At 41.3% G+C, this 26781-nt stretch overlaps 1 protein-coding gene across 1 annotated transcript in view; it reads left to right on the top strand.

The window, feature by feature from the left end:
- The window catches only part of cacna1ba (calcium channel, voltage-dependent, N type, alpha 1B subunit, a), a 134429-nt gene that overhangs the window by 64967 nt on the left and 42681 nt on the right, over nucleotides 1-26781 (top strand). Inside the window, exons 8-24 of the mRNA XM_070833487.1 lie at nucleotides 5691-5806; nucleotides 5920-6006; nucleotides 8881-8964; nucleotides 11285-11491; nucleotides 12792-12904; nucleotides 13089-13201; nucleotides 13290-13421; nucleotides 14396-14468; nucleotides 14561-14678; nucleotides 14823-14890; nucleotides 15687-15793; nucleotides 18957-19022; nucleotides 20229-20264; nucleotides 21249-22034; nucleotides 22932-23125; nucleotides 24554-24674; nucleotides 26600-26729. Coding sequence (XP_070689588.1) covers nucleotides 5691-5806; nucleotides 5920-6006; nucleotides 8881-8964; nucleotides 11285-11491; nucleotides 12792-12904; nucleotides 13089-13201; nucleotides 13290-13421; nucleotides 14396-14468; nucleotides 14561-14678; nucleotides 14823-14890; nucleotides 15687-15793; nucleotides 18957-19022; nucleotides 20229-20264; nucleotides 21249-22034; nucleotides 22932-23125; nucleotides 24554-24674; nucleotides 26600-26729 — 2551 coding nt within the window. The remainder of the gene's footprint in view (nucleotides 1-5690; nucleotides 5807-5919; nucleotides 6007-8880; nucleotides 8965-11284; nucleotides 11492-12791; nucleotides 12905-13088; nucleotides 13202-13289; nucleotides 13422-14395; nucleotides 14469-14560; nucleotides 14679-14822; nucleotides 14891-15686; nucleotides 15794-18956; nucleotides 19023-20228; nucleotides 20265-21248; nucleotides 22035-22931; nucleotides 23126-24553; nucleotides 24675-26599; nucleotides 26730-26781) is intronic.

Here is a 26781-nt window from a genome sequence, read left to right on the forward strand (position 1 = left end):
GAGGAAAACTTGACAACAGCTTTAGAAGGCAGGGAGCCTCTAGCCGCCCCCTCTGGGATTGTCTTTTCCTTTCTGTTTCCTGCTCTCTCCACAGAAGTTGTCAGATGGCTTTACAGTTACTAGTGAGGTGGAAGGTCACTGATACTGCCTGGCAGGGGTGTGCGGGGGGTATATCACTGTTTAAAGGCCACGATCTGAGCTTGAGAGCAAGCAGGAGAGCAGATACACGCAGGGTTGCCATTCACTCAGCTTTTATCCCATCAGCGTGGGCAGGCTATGTGCTATGCTATTATTCTGAATCCTCCTTTCACATAGCTCTTGTTTGTCCTGCCCAACAAAGTGTATCACAGATGAGGTGATGGTGTTGCTCTGTGTCTGTCAGATGTTTCGATAGGCAGTTATTTGCAGACAAGCTATACTAACTTTTTAAGATGGAAGGATTTTTTGTCTTGACTCTATCTTGTTGGTTTTTTTCAGTGTTTATTATTTTTGTTGACACAAACAATAATGAAATAATGATGAAAATCATTGTTACATCTTTATCAAGTTCAATGAGGAGCATACAGGAAACCAATAGCATTGTTCTTTGAGGATAACAATCTTCACAGTAATTTACAAACCAATCTCCGCCCAAGGTCTGCTTATTGCTTGTTCTGGTGGTTTCCATCATATCCCTTTACTATCTACTTCTTTCCTACACAGTGATAAAGTCACAAAAATTGGGCATAGGTTCTAGTCTATTGGACATGTTTAGCTTCCATGTTAACCATGGTGGTCTGTTTATATGGAGAGAGTCAGGTGGCTTGTCCACTGCTCCTCTCACAGCCAGTGTGGAGTGTGATGCCTTCTTAGCCTCATGTCCCACAGTGTTAATGGTTTTTCTTCCTCGACTGTCCTCTGATGCAGACCGTCCTCAGTACCCTCCACAGAGATTGTCCTGGAAACCTTTGTGCCACAGCCTCCATTGGCAGGCACTTAGCTTTCCATCCCTTCTGGATTCTGGATCTTCTAGTATAAAGATGTTTTTTGTTGCTCTGGACCAGATTAGCAGATCTGGCTTCACGGTTGTGCTAACGATGTCCTGTGGGAATGTGAGACAACAACAACCTTCTGTCGTATGACTGAGAAGCATGTTTGAGAAGAAGGAATCTTTTTCTGCCGGTCTCTATTGACCACATGTCCCCCCCATGTGATCTTCCTTCCCTTTGCTCCTTCCCACTGCATCCATTTCCTTTGCTGCCTCATTCCAGCTGCCTTTGCCAGCTTTCCTCCTCCGCGATGTGTCAGATTTCTTTCTGCACCAACTTTATGCTCCCCTAGTTTGGCCTTTCCCTAGTTTGGATGTATCTGACTCTCAATTGTTCAATTGTTCACAATAGCCCCCATTAATTCAATGTGGTGCAACTGGGACTCCTTGCAGTCATATAGGAGTAGCACCTGTCTTGCGTGGTCACCTGAAATTCCTCAACTAGGCCCGTGATCGGGAGTTGGAAGCTTGGTCCATGAGCTAAAGATGTTAATATTAGTAGTGCTTTTTAGAACCCCTGACCCTTCTTCTCAGGTTCTCAGGTGCCCACTGATGTTTCTCTCCATAGCCTCCATGGTTGTCATGGATACTCAGAGATGTTAGATTACTGGAGTTTATTAATCCTGTTCATCACTGTCCCCTCTCCAACTTGAAAAAACACAACTGGTTCATGTTTTATTCATATATCAAATTATGAAACAAACACTGCTGCTTCACTTTTGAAGATATGATGCAATCATTTGCAACCTGAAATACGGTAGAATTACAACTTAAATAGTGTTGGACTGATGTGATCATGTAAACTGCTTCAGCAAAACTTCATAATTTATTTCTATCATCATTGCACATGATTAACTGTCAAAGATGCTCTCACCATTTGCCTCTTGCTGCAAATTTGTAGTGCCACTCAGCAACACCAATATGCTTTCCTGAAGAAGGTGCCTCTACATTTGTTGAGCTGTTGTCACCATTTGTCACTGTGATTGGCTCAGCTGCTTGAGAGTGATATGACCAGTGATGTGATCGGCTTAGAGCAGGGGTGTCCAAACTACGGCCCGCGGGCCAACTGCGGCCCGTGGTCCAATTTTCATTGGCCCGCAGGAAATTCTAAAAATGTATTGGAACACGGCCCACACGTGGAACCTGCGCTGGACTGGATTGTACTTCTTAGTCTCACCACTAAGGTGGAGTCACTGTCTTGAACGAGGCAGCTTCTCCATAAAATGAGTAATAGAAGAAGAAATGTGCTACAGGTGACCCAAAATGGCGGAATTAAGAAAACGTAAGAGAGCAAGTGAGTGTAAAAAGTTTGAGACGCGGTGTGCAATGAGAGCACAGCTAATAACTAATGAAGATCACTTTGCATTACGGAGGAGCTGCTTGATGTTAGCAGTCTAAAGAGCACCACGACAGGTGAGGATGTTTTTGAAGCTGTGCCAGGTGCAGTTGGCATGATGGGACTTTAATGGGGGCTCCAGCTGGGACAGGCGAGCGCAAAGGAATCTACGGTGTCCGCCGAGGGGCAAGAAAGTGGAGGTAACAGACTATTTCAAGCTTCCCGCTCTGATGCTGATATTGGTGTTGTTGTTGTTCAGTTATCAAGCAGAATTTACCTTCATTTGATTGATTTTGCCAACTTTAATCCACTAGAGGTGAGGAGATATACATCACCTCTAGTGGATTAAAGTTAGCAATATAGCTCATTTCTAGTGAGTGGCCCAGCCCTTTGGATGTTTTTCTGTATGTGGCCCTCAGTGAAAAAAGTTTGGACACCCCTGGATTAGAGCATATGTATGCTCGGTCCGTTTGCCCAAGATCTAACACTTTGTGTCCGTCGATGCACTTGCCCTATTAGAATACGGCCCATAGTATGTATACATACAAACATGCACACATACAGCGTATACTGTATATAAACACACACACACATGTGCTCACATACAGGTTGGCATGCGACATCTACACACTGTAGTGGGAGAACAGACCCAGTCTATATACTGCACTGTTAACCGAACCCTAAGCAGCTTTATGAGGAGAATCTGGGTGTGTTTCTATACATATGCATAGTTTAATTAGAAAAAGAAAAATGTTTGCACTGGACGTGTACGAGTGCTTGTAATTATCGAAGTTAGTGTGGATCCGACTCTTTGTGCAGTGTTTATGTTTGTGCTCACGCCGGCATGTGTTTCAGTGCGTATGTGTGCGAAGCAGTGCGAAGGCTGAAAGCTGCTACAACACTGGCAAATCCTAGCTGTCACAATCTCTTCCTGTATGCAGTCGACACACGCGCGTACCAAACACGCATAGAGATGCAGTGCACACACACACACACACACACATCGTAAAGAGAAAGATATGTAGTCCCAAAATGAGATTTAGACACGCTGGCCTGCACACACACAAACACGCGCAGACACATCCTCAGGAAGGCAGGCAGGCAGACAGACAGCCACTGCAATGCAGAATAGAGCTTCCCCCTCCGCTGTGTGGGAGACACACCAATCACCGAGCAGTGGGGGTGGACTGGAGATCCCTCACTCTGTTATTTCAATAGGCTGTCTTCCTCTCTTCTTCACTCTCTCCTCTGTCTTCCTCCGGTGAGCTCTCAGTCTCTCACCACCTCATCCTCTCTTATTCCACCTCCCCCTCTCTTTCTCACCTCTCACATATCATTTCCCAACTTATTTAAATTTAAAGCTGTCTTATTGGTATGATATAACCCCAACCATTATTTTGCCAAAGCAGTATAATGACTGTGAGGATATTGTTAACAGCTTTAACAAATATAACAAACATAATGTTTTATTGGCTATAAAAATTATACTATTTAATATCCTCCCCATAAATAAATGATTCAATCGGTGTTGCATTTGATTAATCATTTTTTCCTGTGTGAATATAGATGAGTATCATTAAAATGAGGGACACACAGTATGTACTTTCTATGTAGAATCTAAACTACGTAGTGACATACACATTCATTTTCGTTTGTGTAGTCAGTAGACAGTCAGCTGGCCTGAGCTGCTGCGTCTCCACACAGACAGGATGCGACTTAAAGAAGGGAGATTAATAACGCAGAGTCTAAGTTTGCTGTGCAGCCCTATGTGTCACTGCTACACACCTCTGTCAAACTAAGGCCTGTTCATCCTGGCTTATTCCAACTTTGCTCTTATTTTCATACTTTTGCCCAATCTTATAACAATTCATGTTTATATTGCTATTTCTACCAGAATGATCTGTAATAATTGTCAAAACTACTAAGAATACAACCAATGTCTTCAATTACAAGTGTCGAGTCCCAAGACCAGGTCCCAGACTCTGCACTTTGACTCCTAAAAAGGCCATAATGCTGCCTTTACCAAAGTTAATGGCAATTTAACACAACAGTAGAATGATCAGGTGCATTCAGTGTGTTATTCAGTGGTACCAACGCAGTAGCTTCCTTGCTAGATTCTAGATTCTAGCAACTGATATTCATTTCTTTATTAGTGACATTGCAGAGATGACAGGAAATGAAGAGAGAGAGAGAGAGATGGGGAACAGCATGCAGCTGAGGTCCCAAACACAAACCAGGGAGATGCTGTTCGTGGTGGTGCCTTAAGATACCAGGCCTAACCCACTAATCTCTCTCTTTCTCCTCTTCTTTTGTTCTAAAGATTATTATCTAACAGTTTTTTAACTTTATTTCATCCTGGTGTTTTGGATGCTCTTTATACATGACACTTCAGTTCTGTAGTCTGTACACCAGCCAGCATGAATATAGCTAGATTTACGTTCACATAGATGAAGCGATTGCAGCTTTTAGAACATTATATGCTGACAAAAAAAAAAAAAGTCAGAGTTAGTTTTAGTTTAGTTGGACCCAATTTTTTTATTTTCCTGAAAATCATAGATGTATATGCAAATTGAATTGCAATACACACAATTACAATTATTTGTATTTTGTCAACTTCTAAGTAATTAGAATTGCACAATGTGACTGTGGCTGTTGTCGGAATGTCAGAATGGCTTTTGTCACGAAAATGAAGAGTTTCTATCCTTCACACCTATCTAATTATCTTGGGGGCAGGCTGGAGAAACATTTTTAAACCACTAGAGTCTTTGTACATAAAAAGACTGAAGAGAAAGCCTGAGGGATCATCTGTGCTTTGATAATTGTAGACTTTCCTCAAATGTTTGTCTTATGGCTAAACTTTGAAATGATGTGGCCCCTGCAAATCTTTCTTGAGTTTGTCAATTCAAGTCTAGAGTCACAACAATAGATTAATGACTCGCATCTTACTCCAGTCCCTGTCATGTGGCCGGGGCACCTCGGTGGTCAATGTTGAGAGAAAGAATGAAGGAGTGGCCTGTTCCGTGTAGGCAGATACTAGCTTGTTGTCTAAGCACAAGACCACCTTGCTGCTGAAGGTTCAGCTGTTCTACGATGCGACAGGACACTGAGTCCCACCTACTGTATACCTGTCAACAGTGGAGTGCTCCAGGGAAGTCTGTTAGCTTGTCAGATCTAATAAACGTTTCTGTGTGTGTGTGTGTGTGTGTGTGTGTGTGTGTGTGTGTGTGTGTGTGTGTGTGTGTGTGTGTGTGTGTGTGTGTGTGTGTGTGTGTGTGTGTGTGTGTGTGTGTGTGTGTGTGTGTGTGTGTGTTTTGTTGGTGTCTACAGGGAGTTTGCCAAGGAGAGAGAGCGGGTAGAGAAGAGGCAAGAATTCCTGAAGCTCCGCAGACAACAGCAGATAGAGAGAGAGTTAACTGGGTACCTGGAGTGGATCTGCAAAGCAGGTCAACACACACTTTCAAATAAAAACTGTAATTGTGATCAAAACTTATTGTAATTCATTTGGAAACATTGAATTATGAGTCATTTGAATTCAGGTGTGGTATTGGTGTTGCAGAGGAGGTGATGCTGGCTGAGGAAGACAAGAATGCAGAGGAGAAATCTCTGGATGGAGCCTGGTACAAAAGGAAACACAACAACTCCGGTGAGGACTACCATCTTTTGGAATCATTTCTGGAGACAGAAAATAACCAGGTCAGGTCGAGAAGAAATGTGACAGATAGATGCTGTGTTAAGGTACATTTGTTTTATATTTCATGTCAGTGAGACAGCACAACTCTGCAGTACCAGCTGTTCTCTCCACACAGAACTTTTAGCGTAGTTGTAGTTCATTTCACTTGGTTCACCCATGTTCACCGTGGTTCATTACAAACCCGTTAGCTCTAAACATGAGGTCATAGGGACTGACAGGTATTCACTGAGTGGACAGATTTTTCATCATCAGCGCTATGGATCCACATGGGGAACTCAAATTCTGGCAACTTGGCAGCAGCTCATGCGAAGCTTTATCGTTCCTCATGTGTATGTGTTTGTTGTCTGGCGTCAGAAGAGCTCATGAAAAAGTAACATTATTATTATTATTATTATTATTATTATTATTACAAGACTGCAAATGAATTGGCTGTATGAATAATGCCAAACAGCTAGAGACAGGATGAAAAAGACTGTATGTCTCTTTATTAGGGAGGGATTTCTGTGGCACTGCTATGTCACCCACTTTCTGATGGATTTCATTAACTACCAAAATGCATTGAGTGCCAGCACAACACACTGCAGTTGTAACTGAGGATGGGGGCAATAACCATGGTTACAGACAAGGCGTTTTGACCTGTCAGAGCAGGAAAGACACCGCTGTAAATAACAGTAACAACTGGACCTCCTAAGTAGATGTGCTTTTCCTGTTTGGCAAGTAACAGGGAAAAGGGGTCCAGTAGCAGGCAGCCACATTAAAAGTCTTGTTAACAGGTGAGGATAATTATGAGCAGGAAATGCTGTTAGGGACGATCGATGATTTGACCATCAGTGAGAGAAGATTAACTATATTCACACATACTAAGTACTTACTTCAGTACTTCAGTTGCCAACGCTAGCCCTTAAATTGCCGTTGCTGAACAATATGTTTTATTCATCCAGTAGAATAAGACAGTTTACACCTGGTTCAACATAACAAATACGTAGGAGAATATGACATAAGAAATAGCCAACTAGTTTGCCATTTATGTGGTTTGATACAGTACAGGGAATAGTGGGTAACCGTCTGGAATGCATGAATAATGAAATAATGCATGAACACACCAACGTCATAACATCAGAACATTATTCTGTTCTCGCCATGGTTCAGACCACTATGACAGGCAGCCAAATGTGCCTGCTAGTCAGAGATATGTGGAATTTCTGACAGCGACAACATCACCCACTGAAAAGAAAAAATGTTTCTAAAGCTTGCACTGCGATTTCACTCCCAGTGGAGTTACAATAAAAAGCAATATTGACTTATTTCATTTGATTTAGGTCGTTAAAAGGAGCGATATGCTGTTAGCTACAATGGAACAGAGCCACTGTTCATGTTATTAATGTTACCTGAACCTTTCTTTCAGATGGTGACTGGTGAAAATGTCTGCTCAAGCTCATTTAGCTCCCGTTAGCCCAAGACACTTCAGTGTTTTAACCCCTTTTAACCCCAGGCGTCTTTTCATGAATTTCACTAATATAATACTTCCATTATGGGTATAACCACATTTTGAATTGCACTTACACACAAAGTATATGATTAATTATACATATACCTGTACTTTTTGTATATTATTAAAAATACAGCAAATAATGTATATCAATTCAAAAGCACAAAAGTTTGAAATATTATTTAAATTACATAAAATCTACTAAAACACATTTTATTACACTATTCCACCACCAAAATACAGTGTGGGTACCTGGCATACTGTTAGACCTACCACCATCTGGGCACCTCCCTAACTGAGTGACCAGCATGTGGCTGAATCATTTCCACTATCATCCCCTCTGAGGTGTGTGTGCGTGTGTGAGTGTGTGTGTGTGTGTGTGTCTCCCACACACTCTTCTCTTATCGACACCATACTGTCATCCGCAGCCTCACCCAGTCACACTGATTATGGGTGCCAGGGTGGAAGGGTAATGAGGTTAGAATGAAGTACAGAGAACGAGGCTCACCACAGTTCAGAGGCGGCGTGGGAGTACAAGGGCCCTTCACGCAATTTTAAAGCTTCTCTCTTCTCTATAGTTTTCAAAGCTCTCAACAGCACAACTGAACTGTGTTAATACCAATCATTTTACATTTTTATATTTGGGACTTTTGGCAGCACTACAATACAAAGGATGGTATCTTTATAACATAGATTGGTTATACCTGCCACACATAGGCTACATTAAAGGCCCCTATTTGCTGCTTCATAATAATGTTTGTAGGGTTGTAACAGATTTAGATCTATTTATCTAAAAATTTATATGTCATCTTAGAATTTGGTCCATAAAATGTCAGTGGTAACAAATGTCTGTCACAGGTCCACAGAGCCCATCTGTCTTCCAGGAGTTTCATATCATAAAAAAAGAACAAATATTGCATCTGAAAAGCTACAACCAGTGAATTTTTGCTTAAACAATTAAACGATTACCAAAACATAAATCTTGATCATTAATCATTTCAGCCCTAAACAGTTGTGTAAAAACCTCCATTAATGCATACAGTTTCTTAAGGCATACATCCAGGATCCCTTTGACTTTTAAACAACAGGTATATCAATATCCGATGATGATGAAGATGTGGTCTTACCCTTCAAACTTTTGTATTCTTTATTTAACTTTTAGTTTCCCTTATAAAGCTGTTTTTATCTTACAGGGACATTTTTACATTGATTTCACCTCTGTACATCGTGTTGCTTGAACTGATACAGCGTAGTCTAACTGGAAAGGGTTCATTTATATCAATAAATGAATAATACATAAACGGAGATGCAGCAATTTTTTCACGTTGTATTTTCAGTGCTGAAAAGGACCAAGAAGAGTAAGAATGACCTCATCAATGCCAAGGAAGGCGAGGACCACTTTACTGACATCTCATCAGTTGGTGAGGACGATAACTGAGACACAATATCTGCCACGTTACTGCAAGTCTCCAACCTGTGTTGGTAGTGTGATACACAAACTGCTTTTTCACACTGAAAGCAGCTTGGTTGATGTGTTGCTCTATTGTGACGACTGTCACTGGAACAAAATGGATCATTTTGTGCTTAATAACCATTTGGTGCTTAATAACCAAGAGTTTCATAGGCTAAAATAAAAATGTCTTATGTACAAATAATTTTTCATTAAACAACAATGTATGCACTCATTGTTCAAACACACCTTTTAAGATGGTCACTTTTCATTTCTTCTAAATCAACACTAAAACACTACATTGGTCCAAAATACAGCTGCTTGGCGTCACTGGAATAGTTCAGATCAATGAATGTCCTTGTCCTGTCACTGTGTATGGTAAAATCCTGCCATCAGTTTTAAACTGATAAACATTTTGTTGACTTCGCCACCACTGGTGATTAGAGGCCAGTTCAGGTCATGCAGTCTGCATCACACAATTCTTACAGCTGCTCTACTGTATTCCTAGGTAGAAAATGTGTTATTCTCTGTCGTGCTGGCATGTAAATCCATTCATACTGACTGCTGAGGTAGCTACTTTCACATGAGATAGTCTTATTGAAGAAGATATCCACCATGCCAGACATACTTTGTGTAAAAAAAACTTTACAAATAGAAGGAGTGCAAAATGCAAATTTAAATTGAAATAAATGTTTTTCACTCCCACAGAAGGCACCAAGTTAGTAACATACATGAAGCGACATGAAGCGTACAGATGGAGAGGGAGAGGAGGAGAGAGGAGCCTAGTGCATCATGGGAGTCAGTCTAATTCTATAGCAGCATAACTAGGGGCTGGCCCAAGGCCTGATCCAGCCCTAAATGCCTTATCAGAAAGGAAGGTTTTTAGTCTACTCTGAAATGTAGAGAGGGTGTCTGCTCCCCCCCCAACCCAAACTGGAAGGAGATTCCACAGGAGTTCTTATCAGCATACATGCAGCAGCACTCTGGACTGGCTAGATAGTCTTAAGAAACTTGTTGGAGGAGCCTGGTGATAAGGAATAGCAACAATCCAGGCTGGAACTTTGATATTTTAAGTTATCTCTAGATAATTCTTGAGAAACAGCATTTGTATTTGACACAGTGACACAGGGCAGAGCACTTCTGAAGTCACTGACTGAACATCCATCCTCTCTGATGATGTGAGTGTGATACTTGGCATTGCAAGTGCTTGGCATTTTCGTCAACTAAGTCATGTTCGTATACAGCCTGAAGTATGGATCTGATATTTTCACTAACATCATTTGCATTAGTTTAGCAATTAAGCAACAGAGAAGCCTCGTATTGGGTGAGATGAGCCTGGACTCATCAATATAATAGATTTTACATATTTATAATAGTTTGGACTTTCTTCTTCTTAATGTAACAATTTCATGACCTTTGTGTTGGACGAGTATTTACCAGGTTGCTCGATCCAAATGTCACCCAAAGTTGTGTATCTTTACCAATTCTATGTGTTTCCTCAGAGCTAAGGTGAGGCTGTGGTGGAGACGGAGCCTGTAGAACTGATCGTTGGAAAACACTGTGAACCCATTATTATTACAGTCGAACTTACTGCACAACCTCAATACAATAAAACAACTGCACACCAGTCAGTTGAATTAGATGTGTCCCTGGCATAAGAATCTACGAATAAGAATAAGAATTCCGAAATTACAGTTGTAGATATTGTCAGTAAAATACAATAATAAGAATTCAATAGATAGATAGATAGATAGATAGATAGATAGATAGGTGTTAAAATATGAGTCAGATGTCTGGATTAAAATAGAACTGGAAATGATGAGCCCACTAGTCTTCCTGTGCTAGTAATGAAATTCTAATAGAACGATTTTTCTCCTTCCTTTTTGTGTCCAGTCCCACTTGACATTTGGGCTTAATTTACAGAAGGTTTAATATAGTACGGGCTAAATGGGAGTAGGAAGGGGAGTGGTGAAGGCCGTGGCTTCACTTTGGTTACATCACAGTTAAAGCTCAAAAGAATATTAACAATCTTGTGAGAATGTGTAAGTTGATTATATGACATTTAGTCAGTTTGTCCTCGTGGTTCTTCCCATCATTTTTACTGCGCCTGTGGAACCAGCTCTATAAGATCCAGGCTGGAGAGTGTCAACTTCAAACTGACAACTACATGTCTCTGCAGTGAAGTAGTTAAACTATACTCAAACACACACTTGACTTGGTAGGACAACCTCAGTCTTAGACTTGGTAACTTTATTGCCTTTTTGTATGTTTTGTTCTAACTGCCCCCCCAGGGTCGCCGTTCGCCAGGGCCAGCGTGAAGAGCAAGAACGAGAACTCGTCTTACTTCAGGAGGAAAGAGAAGAGGATCCGCTTCACTATCCGCCGTCTGGTCAAGTCCCAAAGCTTCTACTGGACTGTGTTGTGTCTGGTTGGCCTCAACACGTTGTGTGTAGCCATAGTCCACTATAACCAGCCTAAGTGGCTCACGTACGCACTATGTGAGTACCAGCAGCTGTACATGTGAGGGGTAATGTACGGTGAGACGATCGTTATCGGAAAAACAAAACCTGATAGGGTGATGCAGGAATCATCCTGAATGGGTTTGTTTTTGCAATTATCATGACGTTCACTGAACATTATTCCCCCCCATGACGTTGTTTCATACTAAAAAAACATTTTGACACAAAATACTGACTTAAAATTTAAAATGATTGTATTGCCTCTGCTGTCAGAACTGTGTCCATAGCAACAGTTTGTTATACAAAATACTAGACTTGTTGTACACTGTAACTGACATTATGACTGACTTTGCTGACTCCTCTCTACTGGTTTAACATCTCCTTTGCATTTATTATTATCTCGACGTTGTCACTTGCGACCACAGTAGCCACTGTTCAGCAAAAAGTTACTTGCTTTAAAGTAAGCTGCTTAAATACCGTGTCTCATTCAGAAATCTCGACCATGATCATAATAATAATGGCTATTTTAGGAGCACTGCATTACACGCATCGCTGTCAACTGTAATTGCAGCAGTGTCATTGTCGGATGCCGCTCTGTGACAGGGGCAGGAGACTATGCTAATTAATCAATGCCGGGCACAAGACATGGTCAATTAGTCTGACAGCAGATGGAATGTCACAACAGAATAATGTGTTGGAAAATATACTGTTTTTCAACCACAAATGTATAAGATTATTTACATTCTGTTAAAAAAAACTGAATGAAGGCCACCCCCACCAGTCACCGTCTACCTCACAGTCTGCCATTGTGCAGTATGACGAGTTCACTCTTAAGAATATCTTATTAGCCATAATTTGGCCTTTTCTTAAAACTGTAGTGATTAGTTATTATTTTAATTTGCTTCCTGGCACCATAAAACAGAAAACATTAGATATTCATGTTGGTATTAAGCCTAGTATTACCTTGTTTGCATTAAACCTTGGCAAGTATAAGTATCAGGTAACTGCAGTGTAACCTTGCCTCCATACTGATATCATATGCACCTGTTTTCTCTATAACTGCTTCTCTAATTCCTGTTCATTTTCTGTCAGAAAACACCGTAGTGTCCAAACATACATTACATAAATACCATTGTAGGTTTGACTAACAAACGTGAGCAAACATACGTCTCACACACTCCATTATGGGAGACTACAGCAGCGACAATAGACTCTTTCTGGTTCTTATTTGCTGTGGGCACAGCTGAACAGGCAGCTCTATTGAATTGTGGAAATCAAAAGGGAGTCCTTTTTTAACCGCGGGCATTGGTCTGTGTATTTTCTTACTGTCCCTGGACAGACCTGGCCGAGTTTGTATTCCTGGGCCTGTTTCTGGCAGAGATGTCCATGAAAATGTACGGCCTTGGACCCCAGAACTACTTCCACTCCTCATTCAACTGTTTTGACTTTGGGGTGAGTTCAGTCAGCCCCCAGTGGTTCTGAAGAGTGTGAGCATGTGTGGAGTAATTCAAATGATTCGGGACTGTTGCTTCAACAAATGTGTTGACAATTGAATGATTGATGTGATGTTTGTATTATGAGTTTTTGAAAATGAAAAGTGTGGAGGCCTGCTGTATTAATCAGATTTTGTTCACAGGTGATAATCGGCAGTATTTTCGAGGTGATCTGGGCTGCCATCAAACCTGGGGCCTCATTCGGGATCAGTGTCCTGCGGGCTCTTAGACTGCTTAGGATCTTCAAAGTCACAAAGTGAGTCGTCAGAGATGTCTGACTGTGTGCTGGGAACAGTGCTCACGCCATGATGTTTCTGTATATATTCATATTTCTGTGTGTGTAGGTACTGGAACTCTTTGAGGAACCTGGTGGTATCCCTGCTCAACTCCATGAAGTCTATCATCAGCTTGTTGTTCCTCCTCTTCCTCTTCATTGTGGTCTTTGCTCTGCTGGGCATGCAGCTGTTTGGTGGCCAGTGAGTTCTTTGCTTCTACTGCTGCTGCTCATTCATTAAGAAATATAGGCTTTAAAAAAAAACGGGACACGCTAGCTGTGCTCACCAGCTCCACGGCAACATCATGACTCCTTTCACTTTTTTGACATTACTGAGGCTCAGAATGTCCCATCAACATAGTTTTTGCTCCCTGGGGCACTGACACTTCCCTCTATCCAACCATACACAGTATTTACTGTTTATTCAGTCATGTGGACATACAGGCCAAATTGCATAAAATAAAAAAAAAACACAGCTGTGTCAGAACACTGGCCAATTGTTGATATTTCTACGGAGACTTATTCTGAACACATAAAACTAGTGAAAACTGAGCGAAGTCAGCCGAGACTTTGAAAGGTATAAATGAGTGAATGATAATGTTATGTTGTCTTTTATTTGAGAAACATGGGTGTAGCAACATGAGTGAGCTGCCTTCAACATTTCTTTGTACTTTGAAATAGTGGGACATATGTGCTCTGAGTGAACAGCCAAGTATTAAGACAGGGATTACTTTAAAACCTAGGATGACTAAGGGGGAGAAAACCTCCCAGCAGAATTTGAAGAAATTAAAACATATTTCACAGGCTGCTGAAATAAAGAATTTTTTCCTCTCTACTTTCTACGGTTTTCTTTTAATGAGCTCTTATGGATTTTGAGATGGCACGAGACAAATTCTACTGGCATTCCAACCGTCTCTATCTGTATCCCTCACATTGAGGGAAGATGTAATTAGGTCCCAGTAGATAGACAGAGATACAAAATGTCAGCATTATCCATTGGAGAAGAATAAATACTTAGAGATCAGCCATAAGGTCACGCACACCAGGCACTCAAGTGTAATAGGCACATACTGTGCTGGAATAATGTGCAGCAGCCTAATGGAGAGGGCAATAAGCTGCTCCATCCTCTGGTAGCTGGAGGAGTGAATGTGACTCTGTGTTGTTTTCTCCCTACAGGTTTAATTTTGAAGATGAAACACCGACAACCAACTTTGACACATTCCCAGCAGCGATTCTCACTGTCTTCCAGGTAAAGGTCAACTCACTCTTGCTTTTTCCCTGCATAACGTGCACCACTGAACTGGTTTCAGAAGCCAGCCTGTGCTTTTCCTTTCCCTGCAGATCCTAACCGGGGAGGACTGGAACGCAGTCATGTACCACGGGATCGAATCACAGGGGGGCGTACATGGGGGAATGTTCTCCTCCATTTATTTCATTGTTCTCACTCTCTTTGGAAACTGTATCCTGCCTGATTGATCCAAATTGATTCACCTTCAGACAGCGTGAAAGAATGTGTCATTGAATTTAAGAACAGCTGCAATTGTACCTATTGATTCTGTGTTCATCAATCATTTGAGCTTTTCCTGAGACCACTAATAACCAGACACGCTACTAAATGTGTTCTTGGCCATTGCTGTCGATAACCTTGCAAATGCCCAGGAGCTAACTAAGGTACAGTATTTTGTTAAAGCTTGCGATGTGCTGGCTTCATAGCTGTTTACAGGAGGAGATAGAGGGAATGGCATCGTCTTACCCACATGATCCATCAGAAGAAGTCCTTTACCTTAGATCAAACCCATATGCACACAACCTTTTATCCCTTTTTACAAGACAGTGAATATTTGCAGGATATGAGGGTACCTTGTGTTACTGTGCTCATAATGCTGTCAGCTTTGGAAGAAAAGGCTGTTGTAGTATGACTGAAAGTCATCATAATGAACTGTTAATATCTATCCCGTTTATGTGAGCGACTTCTTTAAGAACTATACCTGCAATCATGTTTGCATAATTGCTAAGTAAGCCCTAATTGGATCTTATTTTATTCCTAAAAGAGTCTCAAATAGCAAATAAAGGGTGGTTGCTGCCAAAGGCATGGTTAAAAGGGGTGGTGGGATCACCTGTACTACAACAACTCATAATATTTTACTATAATGTACATTTCCACTGTACTAATTGCATTAGCCATTTAGATCAATATTAGTGTTGAAATTTTGCAGGAATCTGATTGGCTGGTGAATCACCAAAAATAGATCAGCTGTGTTCTCTTAGATGACATACTTGTTATGTCACACATCAACTGAACTACCGTGGTTACTTAACTCCACTAGGCACACTGTATTGATGATGTTGCTGACAGTGTACTCCACAAAAAAAAGTCAGGCCACGCCCTTTAAAAGCACCTGTTGTATGTGCTGTGTGCATGCCCGTACTGTATGTGTGTATGTTTGTTTTTGCACACACTGTCCAGGATGAAGAGGAGCAAGAGGAGGCCATCACCAAGAAGCTTGCACTCCAGAAGGCCAAGGAAGTAAAGGAGGTCAGCCCCATGTCGGCTGCTAACATTTCCATCACAGCGTAAGTCAACCTCCTCTAATGGTTGTTCTGACTCTCTGAGAACTCTGATGTTTTGTTCTCACAGTCAACGCACACACAGAAAAAGCCACACAGGAATTCTGGTGCTTTTGTTGTACAGCTAATTCACTAATCGTGCTCAAGACCAGTTCACCAATGTCATTAAACACTTCTCTTCATATGAAGAATTTTGATATGCTTGAAGCACAAACCCTTAAATCTAGCCAAAGAACAGTTCAATAATCCGATACAATGATTCACATTGAGGAGCAATCGATGGCAGTAGCTATTACTATTTGCATTCTGCTTATAGCCTAAATATGTGGAATCTCTACATAGTTGTCATTCTTCCTATTTATTTCTATGAAGCTTTGTGTCTCTGTCTGTTTTACCACACATAGACAGCCGAGTGTTTTCTTTCATGCATGCTTTCTGTCATGCAATTCTAAAATGTGATGATGTGTTGAAACAAAGCATAAAAGTAACTGACTTACCTTCTCAGAGTTTTTGTCCCACTGAGAGTCAGTATTTAACACACACACTTTCAGTTTTTCGCTTCTTTTCTTCACAAGATAGATTCCTGAATTGTGTCTCCCAAATGCCCTCTGCTGTAGATTTTAGCAGGGTCCATAAGAAACATCATAACAACAACAGACAAACTATATTCACAGTTGAAGTGATTGATAATTTACACCCCCACCAGTGTGTCCATAATATTCCATTTATATTTTGACATGCAACTACAGTGGGCACTTAAAACCACACACATGCAGACAGATATTTAACAGAGATTAAATTTCTCAAGCCAGTGCAGTTTATGATAGTGTATATTAAAATGTTAACTGATATTTCATGAATTTATTGGTTCAGTTATTTAACCAGGTAGCTTCAACTGGGATTTGATATGTATTGTTTGTTTCTTCCATTCTTAATGTATTAAAGATACTGTTCTGTATACTGTATTGTGTAACAAACTATTATTATGCATTAGCTGGTAAGGCTCATTTGTATACATGGAGATTGTGTAACACAAGCATAAGAGTGCTGCTCTGAAGGAATAAATAATCTTATGTTCAACCTCAGTAAACTCAGTAAAAAGCACCTTGAACACTTTTTGGAGCACAGGCTAGCTGGTCCATATGCACACACGGGCGGAAATCCCGGGGGGGGGGCACAGGGGCGTGACCCCGCCTTCCATAAAGTTGTCCCCCCCAACAATCATTGGAAACACAAATAAATAATTTTGAATAATATAGTTATGTTCAATAAAAGCAAACCACACGTGGTGCTAATTATAAACGTAAAACAATATTAATAATTCTTAATTGTTGAAAAATTATGACCCCCTATTCCTCAAAGTGGTTTGGTCCACATGCTGTTTTCCGATGCGCGGAGCAGCTCTGTTTCAGTGACAGTCACCGATAGTGAGGAAACTAGCCACACCAATGTGTAAAAGCCAGTAAGTCAGTTATTACGCCACTTGTTCAACAAGCACAAGTTTGTAACATGAAAAGTGACATTTCTCCTGTTTTGTCCAAAATCAGCCTCTTTTTTTTATTAGCACGCTGATTAAGCTAATAGCTGGTTAAGCTAATAGTCGGTAAAGCTAATAGCTGGTTAAGCTAACAGCTGGTTAAGCTAATAGCCGATTAAGCTAATAGCGTATAGCTAATGATAGCTAACAATTTGTTTCTAGAGAGATATCCAGATTTTAAAATGTGTAAAAGTATTTATTTAAGCATGAGTTTGATGTCATGTTCATGTTTTTATTATTATTTGTAGTTATCACCTTGACTTGATGTTCAGTTTGACAGATCTAATTTCTTGTAAAGTCGAAGATTGTTCAGTTTTGATTGTTAAAAAACTCCAATTAAAATCATCAACCTTTTAAGGCAAGTTGCAAAGGAGAGAGAGGTAGATAGGGCCAGACAGCAATTTTTTCATGTCCCCTCCAGGAGTTACTCTCTGAAATTTTACTGTTTATTGTCCCCCCCCAACAATGAAATGGGATTTTCGCCCCTGCACGCACAATGGGCATGCAGAGTTTAAGTACATTTTAATGATCAGGATTTAATTTATTTTCTTATACTTTGAAGGAGGGAAGTTTGGTCAAAAGACGAATGCCATAAATGACTTAATTCATTCTGGTCTTTAAAGTTGCAGTAATCAATATCATGTAAAAGTATTTATAAACAGTAAATCAAATGACTCTATGTAATGGAAAAGGAGTTTCTCGTTGTAAAAAAACTCAAAGATAATTATCACTTAACTCTGCAGTTCCTGTCAGCTCTGTGGACCTTTAAAGCACCTTTTAACTAACTTTTTGATTTTACAATCGACATACTCCACTCTCATCAGGCTGGTTTCCAGCATCAGGCAGCTGTTTTTAGTGAATAGGCTCTGATAAACTCACTGTACACTACCTGCTCAGCAACAAACAGCAGGCAGACACAGTTAGAGACTAGCTGGTGGACATCGTAAAGCATTTAACAGTAGAAGAGCCAGATATGTCTCTCAGGAGTGACCAAAGTGGAACTAAGGGAGAGAGAATATTGGCCTTAAATTGAGGTGGACACAAACATGACTCCTACTGAATGATCATGTTGTTCCATGTTTGCTGAATGTGTAAACAGACAACTGTTTAATTGCCCTATTCATTTTATCAGGTAATATGTCAGTGCTGTGTGTTTGGCTTGTTCAGCTGCTTATAAGTGCCCATCAAACAAAAAAAAAAACTATTAACGCAGCTGAAAGTCCTTCGTTCAGGTCCAAACCCGATGCAAGGGCTACCAGACATCTGGGCTGGATCTCTATCTCTACAAATATCTGTAAAATTCAATTTGTTTTTCAAATCAATAGTTAAAGTGAACTTTGGCTTGTTTATACATTTCAGTATGACTCCACTCTCTCAGATCTGGGTTTTAATAGTATTTTCCTAGTTCAGTTTAGCTAATGATGGTCCATTTGTGTGATATATCCTTTCTGGTTCAGTCTCTTGTCATATGAGTCTGAGCCTTGACTGCCCATTGCACTGAAATGTAGTGGGAGGCTAAAGGACACAAAGAAGACAGAAAAGAAAAGAAATGTCGCCTTGTGTCTGGTTGTTTCTCTGACTTCATTCTGTATGATGTTTCCCCTCCCCCACTTTTGTTTTGTGCATGTGCAGTTTTCTAACACGCAGTCGAGGTAACGCGCACTCTAGCAGCTCATCCATCTGCAGCGTTAACTCACTGTGAGTTATAACCTCTCTGTTACAGTTTTGAAATCCTCCCATTACCCTTCTCTTATCTTTCCTCTTCTGCTGCAAAACCCCATCCTCCTCTAGTGTCAATGAGTCATTCTTCTGTGTGAATTCAGCTGTGTGTGTGTGTGTGTGTGTGTTTCAATATTTCCATCCCCATGTTCTGTTTTTATTATTTCTCTGTGATAGACAAGTGTCACGGGTGTCTGCGTCAGTAATCACAATATCTTTGTTTATGTATGATTGTTTGTGATCGCCATCTGAGAATGTTTTTATTCTGTGACTACACCTCTGTTTCTGTCGATTTCTAGATATCATTGTTGAATGTAGATTGTTAAATGTATCTGTTATGTATATTTACAGCCGGCTGTACACATGTGATGTCTGTTGTTACTGCTGTGTTAGCATTATATTTGTTTGGCATTTTTAAAAGAATCAAGTCTTAAGTAAAACCAATGTCCTTGGGCCTGAGGACATCAGACAGTATTGACAGGCAAATTACAACAGTGCTGCTTTGGGTTTTGAAAGCACAGTTCCCATAGTCAAGATCTTTAAATGTAACAACCTGTTTCTTCTGGATTTCTGAAATCCGTCTGCTTTTATTTTCACTCTCAACATTCAGAGGACACACACATTTGTTGTACAGTTAAACTATGTATTACAAAACGTAGTAACCATGAAGAATTAGTGAAAAGCTGGCGAGTAGCGAGAGTGGGGAGTTAACCATCGTAGTCTCAAATGAGATCACATATATCACTCCCCAATTATAAAGCAGCTTTAGGGCACATTGTTGCTTGCACCCCCACCCACCAGACACACACACACACACACACACACACACACTTATGCTTGTAGTGAGATAGCGAAAGAAACACTAACTTTACTGCAGCTGTTATAACATCCATTCACTGGGTAGCATCATTGAGTAAGTCCCTCTAGTAATATCCTCTGGTGACACATTAAAACAAATGCTATGACTCTAAGATAAACATTCCACAGGTCTGTAGTAGCACAGGTGTGTATTCAGTCTTCAGCATCACTGTCTCCTCTCCCCACTATTTCCCTGCTTCTTCGCAGCAAAAAAATCCTTCTTTGTATGATTTTGCTTAGCCCTCTGTGCTTTTGTCTGTAACCTGTTTCAGTCCCTTTGAAGTTCCTTCTCTCCCTCTGTTTGTTTCAATGTTGCTCCCTTTGTAGGAGTTATGTCTGCACCCCAGTCCATCACTACCTGAGGTAAACCCAACCGCCTGCTAGCAAGGTGGTCGATGATGATAATTACATCTGTTAAAACATACATAATCATATTCTCATCGTTTACATTCTTGACAGTAAGACTACATGAATAAAACAGAGCTGCCCTGCATTTTTGTCGTGCACACCATGTTTTGGGCTTTTCTGTTTATTCAGTGAATCCTGTCGCAAGTTGTCCATCCATCTCTTAGGAGGAGTTCTAAAGTGTAGTTTGAGTGTTCTTGAACTTTCATATATAAAGAATGTAACATATGTAGAGGGTAAGTACGAAGAAGGCAACTGTAGGATGATGGAGTGTTGAGAACGTGGGCTAAAGTTATTCTCTCTTCCTAATCTGTATAGTGAACAGATTGACCTCTTTGAAATGCCACGTTAAGAGATGGCATTGTAGCATGTCATTTCCCTCTGTAAAATCAGTTGAAAAGATAGCACTGTTCTTAGTTTGCCCAGTGTCAGTATCAAGCGTGCATGCATTCAGCCATTTCAAAGTACTGTATTACACGCAGAAATTGACAGAAGAAAGTAGCATGTCAGAGCATGGTAATGTGGCCATGCTTGGCCTTTGTGCAGGCATATCCACAGACGAGCTCTCCACAGTAGACTGTGATAAATGGGCCAACTGATTTGCTGTGTTGAAAGCTCCATTGCACCTTTGTCATACTGTAAATCATTCAGCAAGTAGGGACTATGTGTTCCATCATGAGATGTAAAATTAAATATACTGCCGGTGTTATGTGCTGTGAAGTCATGAAGTGTAAAGTACATTCATTCTGACATGTCAAAGAAAACCATGCCTGCCAGTGTATCTATGCTTATACATGGAAGTGCTTAGATCCTGTGTAAAAACTGCTGTTATGCTGTTATGACATAAAGCAGAGGTTTAGAAAAGTATTGACAGATTCTTTCATATGGAAATATCAAACTTATTGGTTTTTGATTTGTTTGGTTCCTTTGCCCGTCCCCTAGTAAGGAGCCGCAGAAGTCAGTCAAGACGATGTCGGTGTGGGAGCAGAGGACCAACCAGCTGAGGAGGCAGAACCGGGCAAGTTGCGAGGCCCTCTACAGTGAGCTGGAGCCTGAGGAGCGTCTCCGCCTGTCCTCGGCGCTCCACATTCGGCCTGACATGATGACCCACCTTGACCGACCTCTTGTTGTTGAACCTCGCGACGGGCCTTTCCTGGGCGGCCACCATCACAAGCCCGGCATGCCAGGAGAGGTTGAGACTGCCGCCGACCCCCCTCCTCCCCCTTTGCCTCACCAGCCACGCCGCCACCACCGCCACAGAGACAGGGACCGGCCCAGAGCGAGAGAGGAGACGAATGATAATGGTGACACTTGTAAGGACGGCGGGCACCACGTCCATCACAGCCGCTCCAAAAACAATGACGGCGGCCGAGGCAAAGAGGTGAAGGGAGAGAGGTCCCGTAGCCGAGAGGGAGGCAGGAGGCATCACCATCAGAGCTCAGTGGATGACAGCAGAGGTGGGGGAGCAACGAGCGAGAAGGAACATCGTCATCATCACTCACACCGCCAGAACAGGGGGGGCAATGGGACTGTGAACAGCGGAGGGAGGGGAGAGCGAAGATCCCGCCACAAAGATGGACATTCGTCGAACAGGGATGTGGACAGGAACTCCAGAGGAGACAGTGGTGCCAATGGAGAGAGGAGGAGACATCGGACTCATGGATCCAGGGGGGAATCCACAGTTGAAGGAGAGGAGTCTAATGACAGAGAGAAGAATCTCAGTCACAGGTGAAAATCAAAGCTACTGCACGGTCCATACTGTTTTCTCTAAGCTAAACCAGCAGGGGCCAACTACAGATTCACTTTCTTAATCCACTTCCCACATCTGTTTGGTAATACTGTGCAGTCAGGAAGTATTAGGATAGTGACACTTTCTTGGCTCTGTATTGTCTGTGAAATGAAATAATAACTGTGAAGTCAAAGTGCTGACTCTCAGGTTTAATCTCAGGGTTTTCACATCCACATTAGATGCAAAGCGTAGGAACTGTAGCCCCATGATTTCAGGGAGGCAAAGAATAATGCATAAATGAACATGAGCTGAAATAGGTCATCATATTAAAATAGTCCTGAGCTCAAAGTTTGAGTGTAGTGACGTCACTACCACAATGTTGTAACATTTCTAATTGTATAAGTTTACAAAAATAATGTAAGAAATAAAAATGGGATTAAATAAGGCTGACTTTGCCTTCAGTCAGTAATTCACATAAACGATCCAGATGTGTGACAGCGTGAACGGTGGGCACGTGGCCAAATGACTTGCGATCACACGTCGTCAGTTCAGAGGCCTCTCTCCTTCGAAGTAGCTTTCTTCACTGCTTCAGACACAAAAGATTGCAGAATAGACTAGATGCAGGAAACACATACAGTATACATTTCCAGTTTCAGTGAATGTAGCAGACGTAATGCAGGAACCATTCCAAGATTATTTTCCAGTGAACTTGCAGTATTACATGGTGTTTCTACTAGTCTGTTAACGTAAACCAGCTTTTGTCAAATCAAATGAAATCTTGCTGACAGTGATGGCGAGTAGCACACTCATTATGTTACACACAGGCTGGCATCAGTATGAGATGTCATTCGAGACTGTACTGTAAATTAACATCTAAGATGCTGTCTCCGTTCAAGGGACAGGTGCGGTGACTCAGAGGGGGAGTCCTTAGCCATCTCACCTCAGCAGGGCTCTGGGGGGGACAACTGGGCCTCTGACCGACCAGAAGACTCAGACAACCAGAGGAATGTCAGAAGAACTGGCCAAACCTCTATCCAAATTCCTCCTGTAACTATCACCGCCCCACCTGGAGAGACCACCCTCATTCAAAGTTAGTACCGGCTGAGGCCTACAGGACGCACACAGAATGTGGCTTATTAGATAGATGGCGTTGTTATTCTTTTTTCTTAGTCACTCACAGGAAAATTAAGTGCAGTATCCTGAGCACAGAGGATCTGTCATTTACTGTGAAGAGATGGTGGGATGGGTTTTAAACAGATGTGTGTGCAGTGTGTGCATTTCTGCATTTCATTTTTGCATAGGTGTCTGTTAGTACCAGGGTCAAGAGACAAAACAAAGTGCACGTCTTTTCCTTGATGAATAATACCTATTTTCTTTGTCTGAATTCTATTTACGTAGTTCAAGTTGCAAAGACAAAATAAATGGAGCTGATAGAGGCAGGGAAATGCCAGGATCTGCTCCAGCCTGGGAATCTAAGGGCTGTGGAGTCAGAACATTTCTCAATAAATCATTTTGTGCCTGTTGATTTGTCTGCTATAGGTACAATTCTCTTGTGTTCACTTACCTACCTAATGAATTATGTAATGAGTTATTTTAAGATAATAGTGGTCTCGAAAAGATAATAGAATGAAAAAGGTGGCAGCGTTTCAGAGCAAAGAACACTGCTTACTTTATGACAATATTGAAACCTAATTTATATACTTGGCGATGTATTTTATTGATCGTCTTTAATCATTCAAATTTGGCCAGATAGTTAATAACACGTGCTTCTGTGTGTTACAAACTTCCAACACATAGTTATTATTGCTTTACATGGACTTTAAAATGAGCTGCTATTTAAATTACTGTTTGGACATTATAGGCCTTTATTATAATCATCAGTTCATCGGTAGAGAGGTAATGAGGGGGAAAAAGATGGGGAGCAACATGCATCTAAGCTCTCCAACTGTATGTGACGTGGAAACATTGCCCTCTTTGGTTGGTGCTGTAAGTCCGGCACAGGTGACGGCCTTATTGTACATCTTATTTTATCTAACTTAACAAAATGAAAAATGCCCATAGTCCATGAATGCTGAGTGGGAAGAACAGGAAGTATCAAGAGTCCTGCCAAAAGGTCCTTCATAAGACTGAGTCAAGTAGCCCCCAAATAAAGCAGAGGGTAGATGGATTGACAGGGGTTGAGACTTGTGAGACCCCATTAAATAACCCTTCCCTTCCACCCAATAACTATGTATACAGCAACATCAGCAAGAGAGAGAACACGTTCATGACAATTATTATGACTCCTGGTTAAGGGTGAACAAACAGATCTGATTTACTCCCCGGTTGTGTTGTGAGGATAATATATTACATGTGACCATAGTTGGGGGTTGTTATTCAATGCTACTCTGCCTTGTAGGTAATTAGTTAAGTCAAGATTCCAACCTAAATTACCTACTGTATTTGGTACAGGACAGAAGCCGTGTGAAAGTCATGACCCTTGCCTGCTTTGCTGTAATCAAACTGTCCGTCTTCCCAGTGAACAGTATTGACTGTGAGACGATGCCCATGAATGAGAAGGCCCTGGAAGATCTAGGTCAAAGTGGACCCAAACCCATCCTGCCTTACAGTTCCATGTTCATCTTTCGACAGACCAATCCGTGAGTCACTTCTTTATCCACTTCTTCACTTCCTGTAAGACCTCCCATGTACTCCCATATTTATATACCAGAATATCATCAATACCAAGAGTCACACAGTCCTACACAACAGTGAGTGCTGCACTCTCACAAGCCTGTGTGTGTTGAATTATTCCCTCTCTGCTGCCCCGCTAGTAAAAGCAGTAAAGTTGACCTCCTCAAGAGACCAGCGCCTCTCTTTACCAGTGCCTGTCACATCAAAATACTAGTAAAACTTCACATAAACGCACTGGCAGTTGGCACAGTATCTAGTCATATCTACATGGTCAGAAAGGTTTCATACATCTCTAGTAAGCCTGTCTATAGCATGTTGATCTTGTAGTGGCATATCTTCACTTGTCTCAGTATATTAGACAGGTTTTTTTTAACAATGCATGGAGTAATTCAAATTATTGTCTCTGAGAGTTCTGCTGAAGTTGTTGTCAATGCATGCAGTTGATTATTTGCATGATGTGCATCAGGGGTGCCCACACCTTTTCAGCTTTGCGTGCTACTTTTAAAATGGCCAGGTCAAAATGATCTACCTACATTAAAAATGCTAAACATATATTCATATATATATATACTGAGTATACTTTATATATTCAATTTATGTTGGCGTACACTGCATAACTGCAGCTAATGTAACCCTTGGTATTACACATACAAACTGACAGCAGTAAAGCACATAGGTGACAAACAGTGATGGAACCATCAATAGTGCACACAAGTGACAAGAGGAATTGGAACATTCAATACATTTATGGTCACTACCTTCCTCTGCTGACTTGCACTGAATGGAGTCAAATATCCCTCCCTATCCTGTTCCCCATCCCAGAGTATCCCTTCTTTAGTAGATATAAATTGGAAGGCTAACCAGTTCACTTCGAGAGTTCGCTGGAGTTTTGCAGTAGCTAGCGCGTTTGACCGCTCATGTCCCTCCCGTAGCAGAGAAGAGATCTCAGACTGGCCGCCCTGTACGTCAATCAAGTCGCAAACGCCGTAGGGAGGATACAGACATTCATTAATTTTCTAAACTGCTTAGTCCTAATTAGGGATGATAGATGATGGACTAAAATCTTTTCTTTTTCTTTTAATGTCACGCGATCTACCCGCACTACCCCACGTATTGGGCACCCCTGATGTGAATGATATTACCCTGTTGCTTTATTTCTACCATTATATTCTACTTTTGGTTTTACTTTTCTAGTTATTGCTCTGAGAAGACTCTTAAAACACTGCTAAGGTCCAAGAAGGAGAAAACAAGGTCCAGGTCCATGCTTAGGTCCAGTCAACACTGCATTCTACCTTTATCAGGACAGGACATGTTTTTTTTTTGGAAATGGGGAATGCTCTTTACAGTCTAAACATATAAAGCTCCACAGATCCACCATGCCATAAAGACTGACGATAAATCACTACAAAAAGCAATCAGGATCTACACTTTAGGCTTTCTGCGTCCTGTGGGTTTGAATTTGATCTGAGCGTTATGCTATACATGGAGTTAGCATGTGTTTGAGGGTTGTCGGTACTGCCATCTACGACAGTGTTCACTTCCTTTTTACCACTTCTGATACGCTTTTGCATTACTTTGATTTCCTGACTGGATTTGTCCTCAGTTTCTGTTATACGCTACGTTGTATCTGGAGCTTCCTGTGTATTGGAACATTGGCACGAATGAAAAAGCATAGTAGTGGTGTCATTATAAGCTATAATTCGTCGTTGTTAAATATTTTCCCTGATGAGCATGTAGTGATGTGTTTTAAACCTATGCATGTGTTTTAGCAAATAAAGTAAGGACAGTGAGGAGATAGAGGCGGCTGCCACAACCCAGCTTTTGTTCTGTCTGTGCCTACTGCTTACTGTTATCTCCCTCTGTCTGTCTGTCCCTTTCTCTCTCTCCTCAGGGTGAGGCGCTTATGTCACTACATTGTGACTCTGCGTTATTTTGAGATGTCTATCCTGGTTGTCATTGCTATGAGCAGTATCGCGTTGGCAGCAGAGGACCCCGTCTGGACGAACGCCCCTCGCAACAATGTGAGACACCCAGTGTACATTTACACAGTAACACATGCACACAGATATTATG

This window comes from Pempheris klunzingeri, chromosome 7 (genome assembly GCF_042242105.1).
Source record: "Pempheris klunzingeri isolate RE-2024b chromosome 7, fPemKlu1.hap1, whole genome shotgun sequence".
NCBI lineage: Eukaryota > Metazoa > Chordata > Actinopteri > Acropomatiformes > Pempheridae > Pempheris > Pempheris klunzingeri.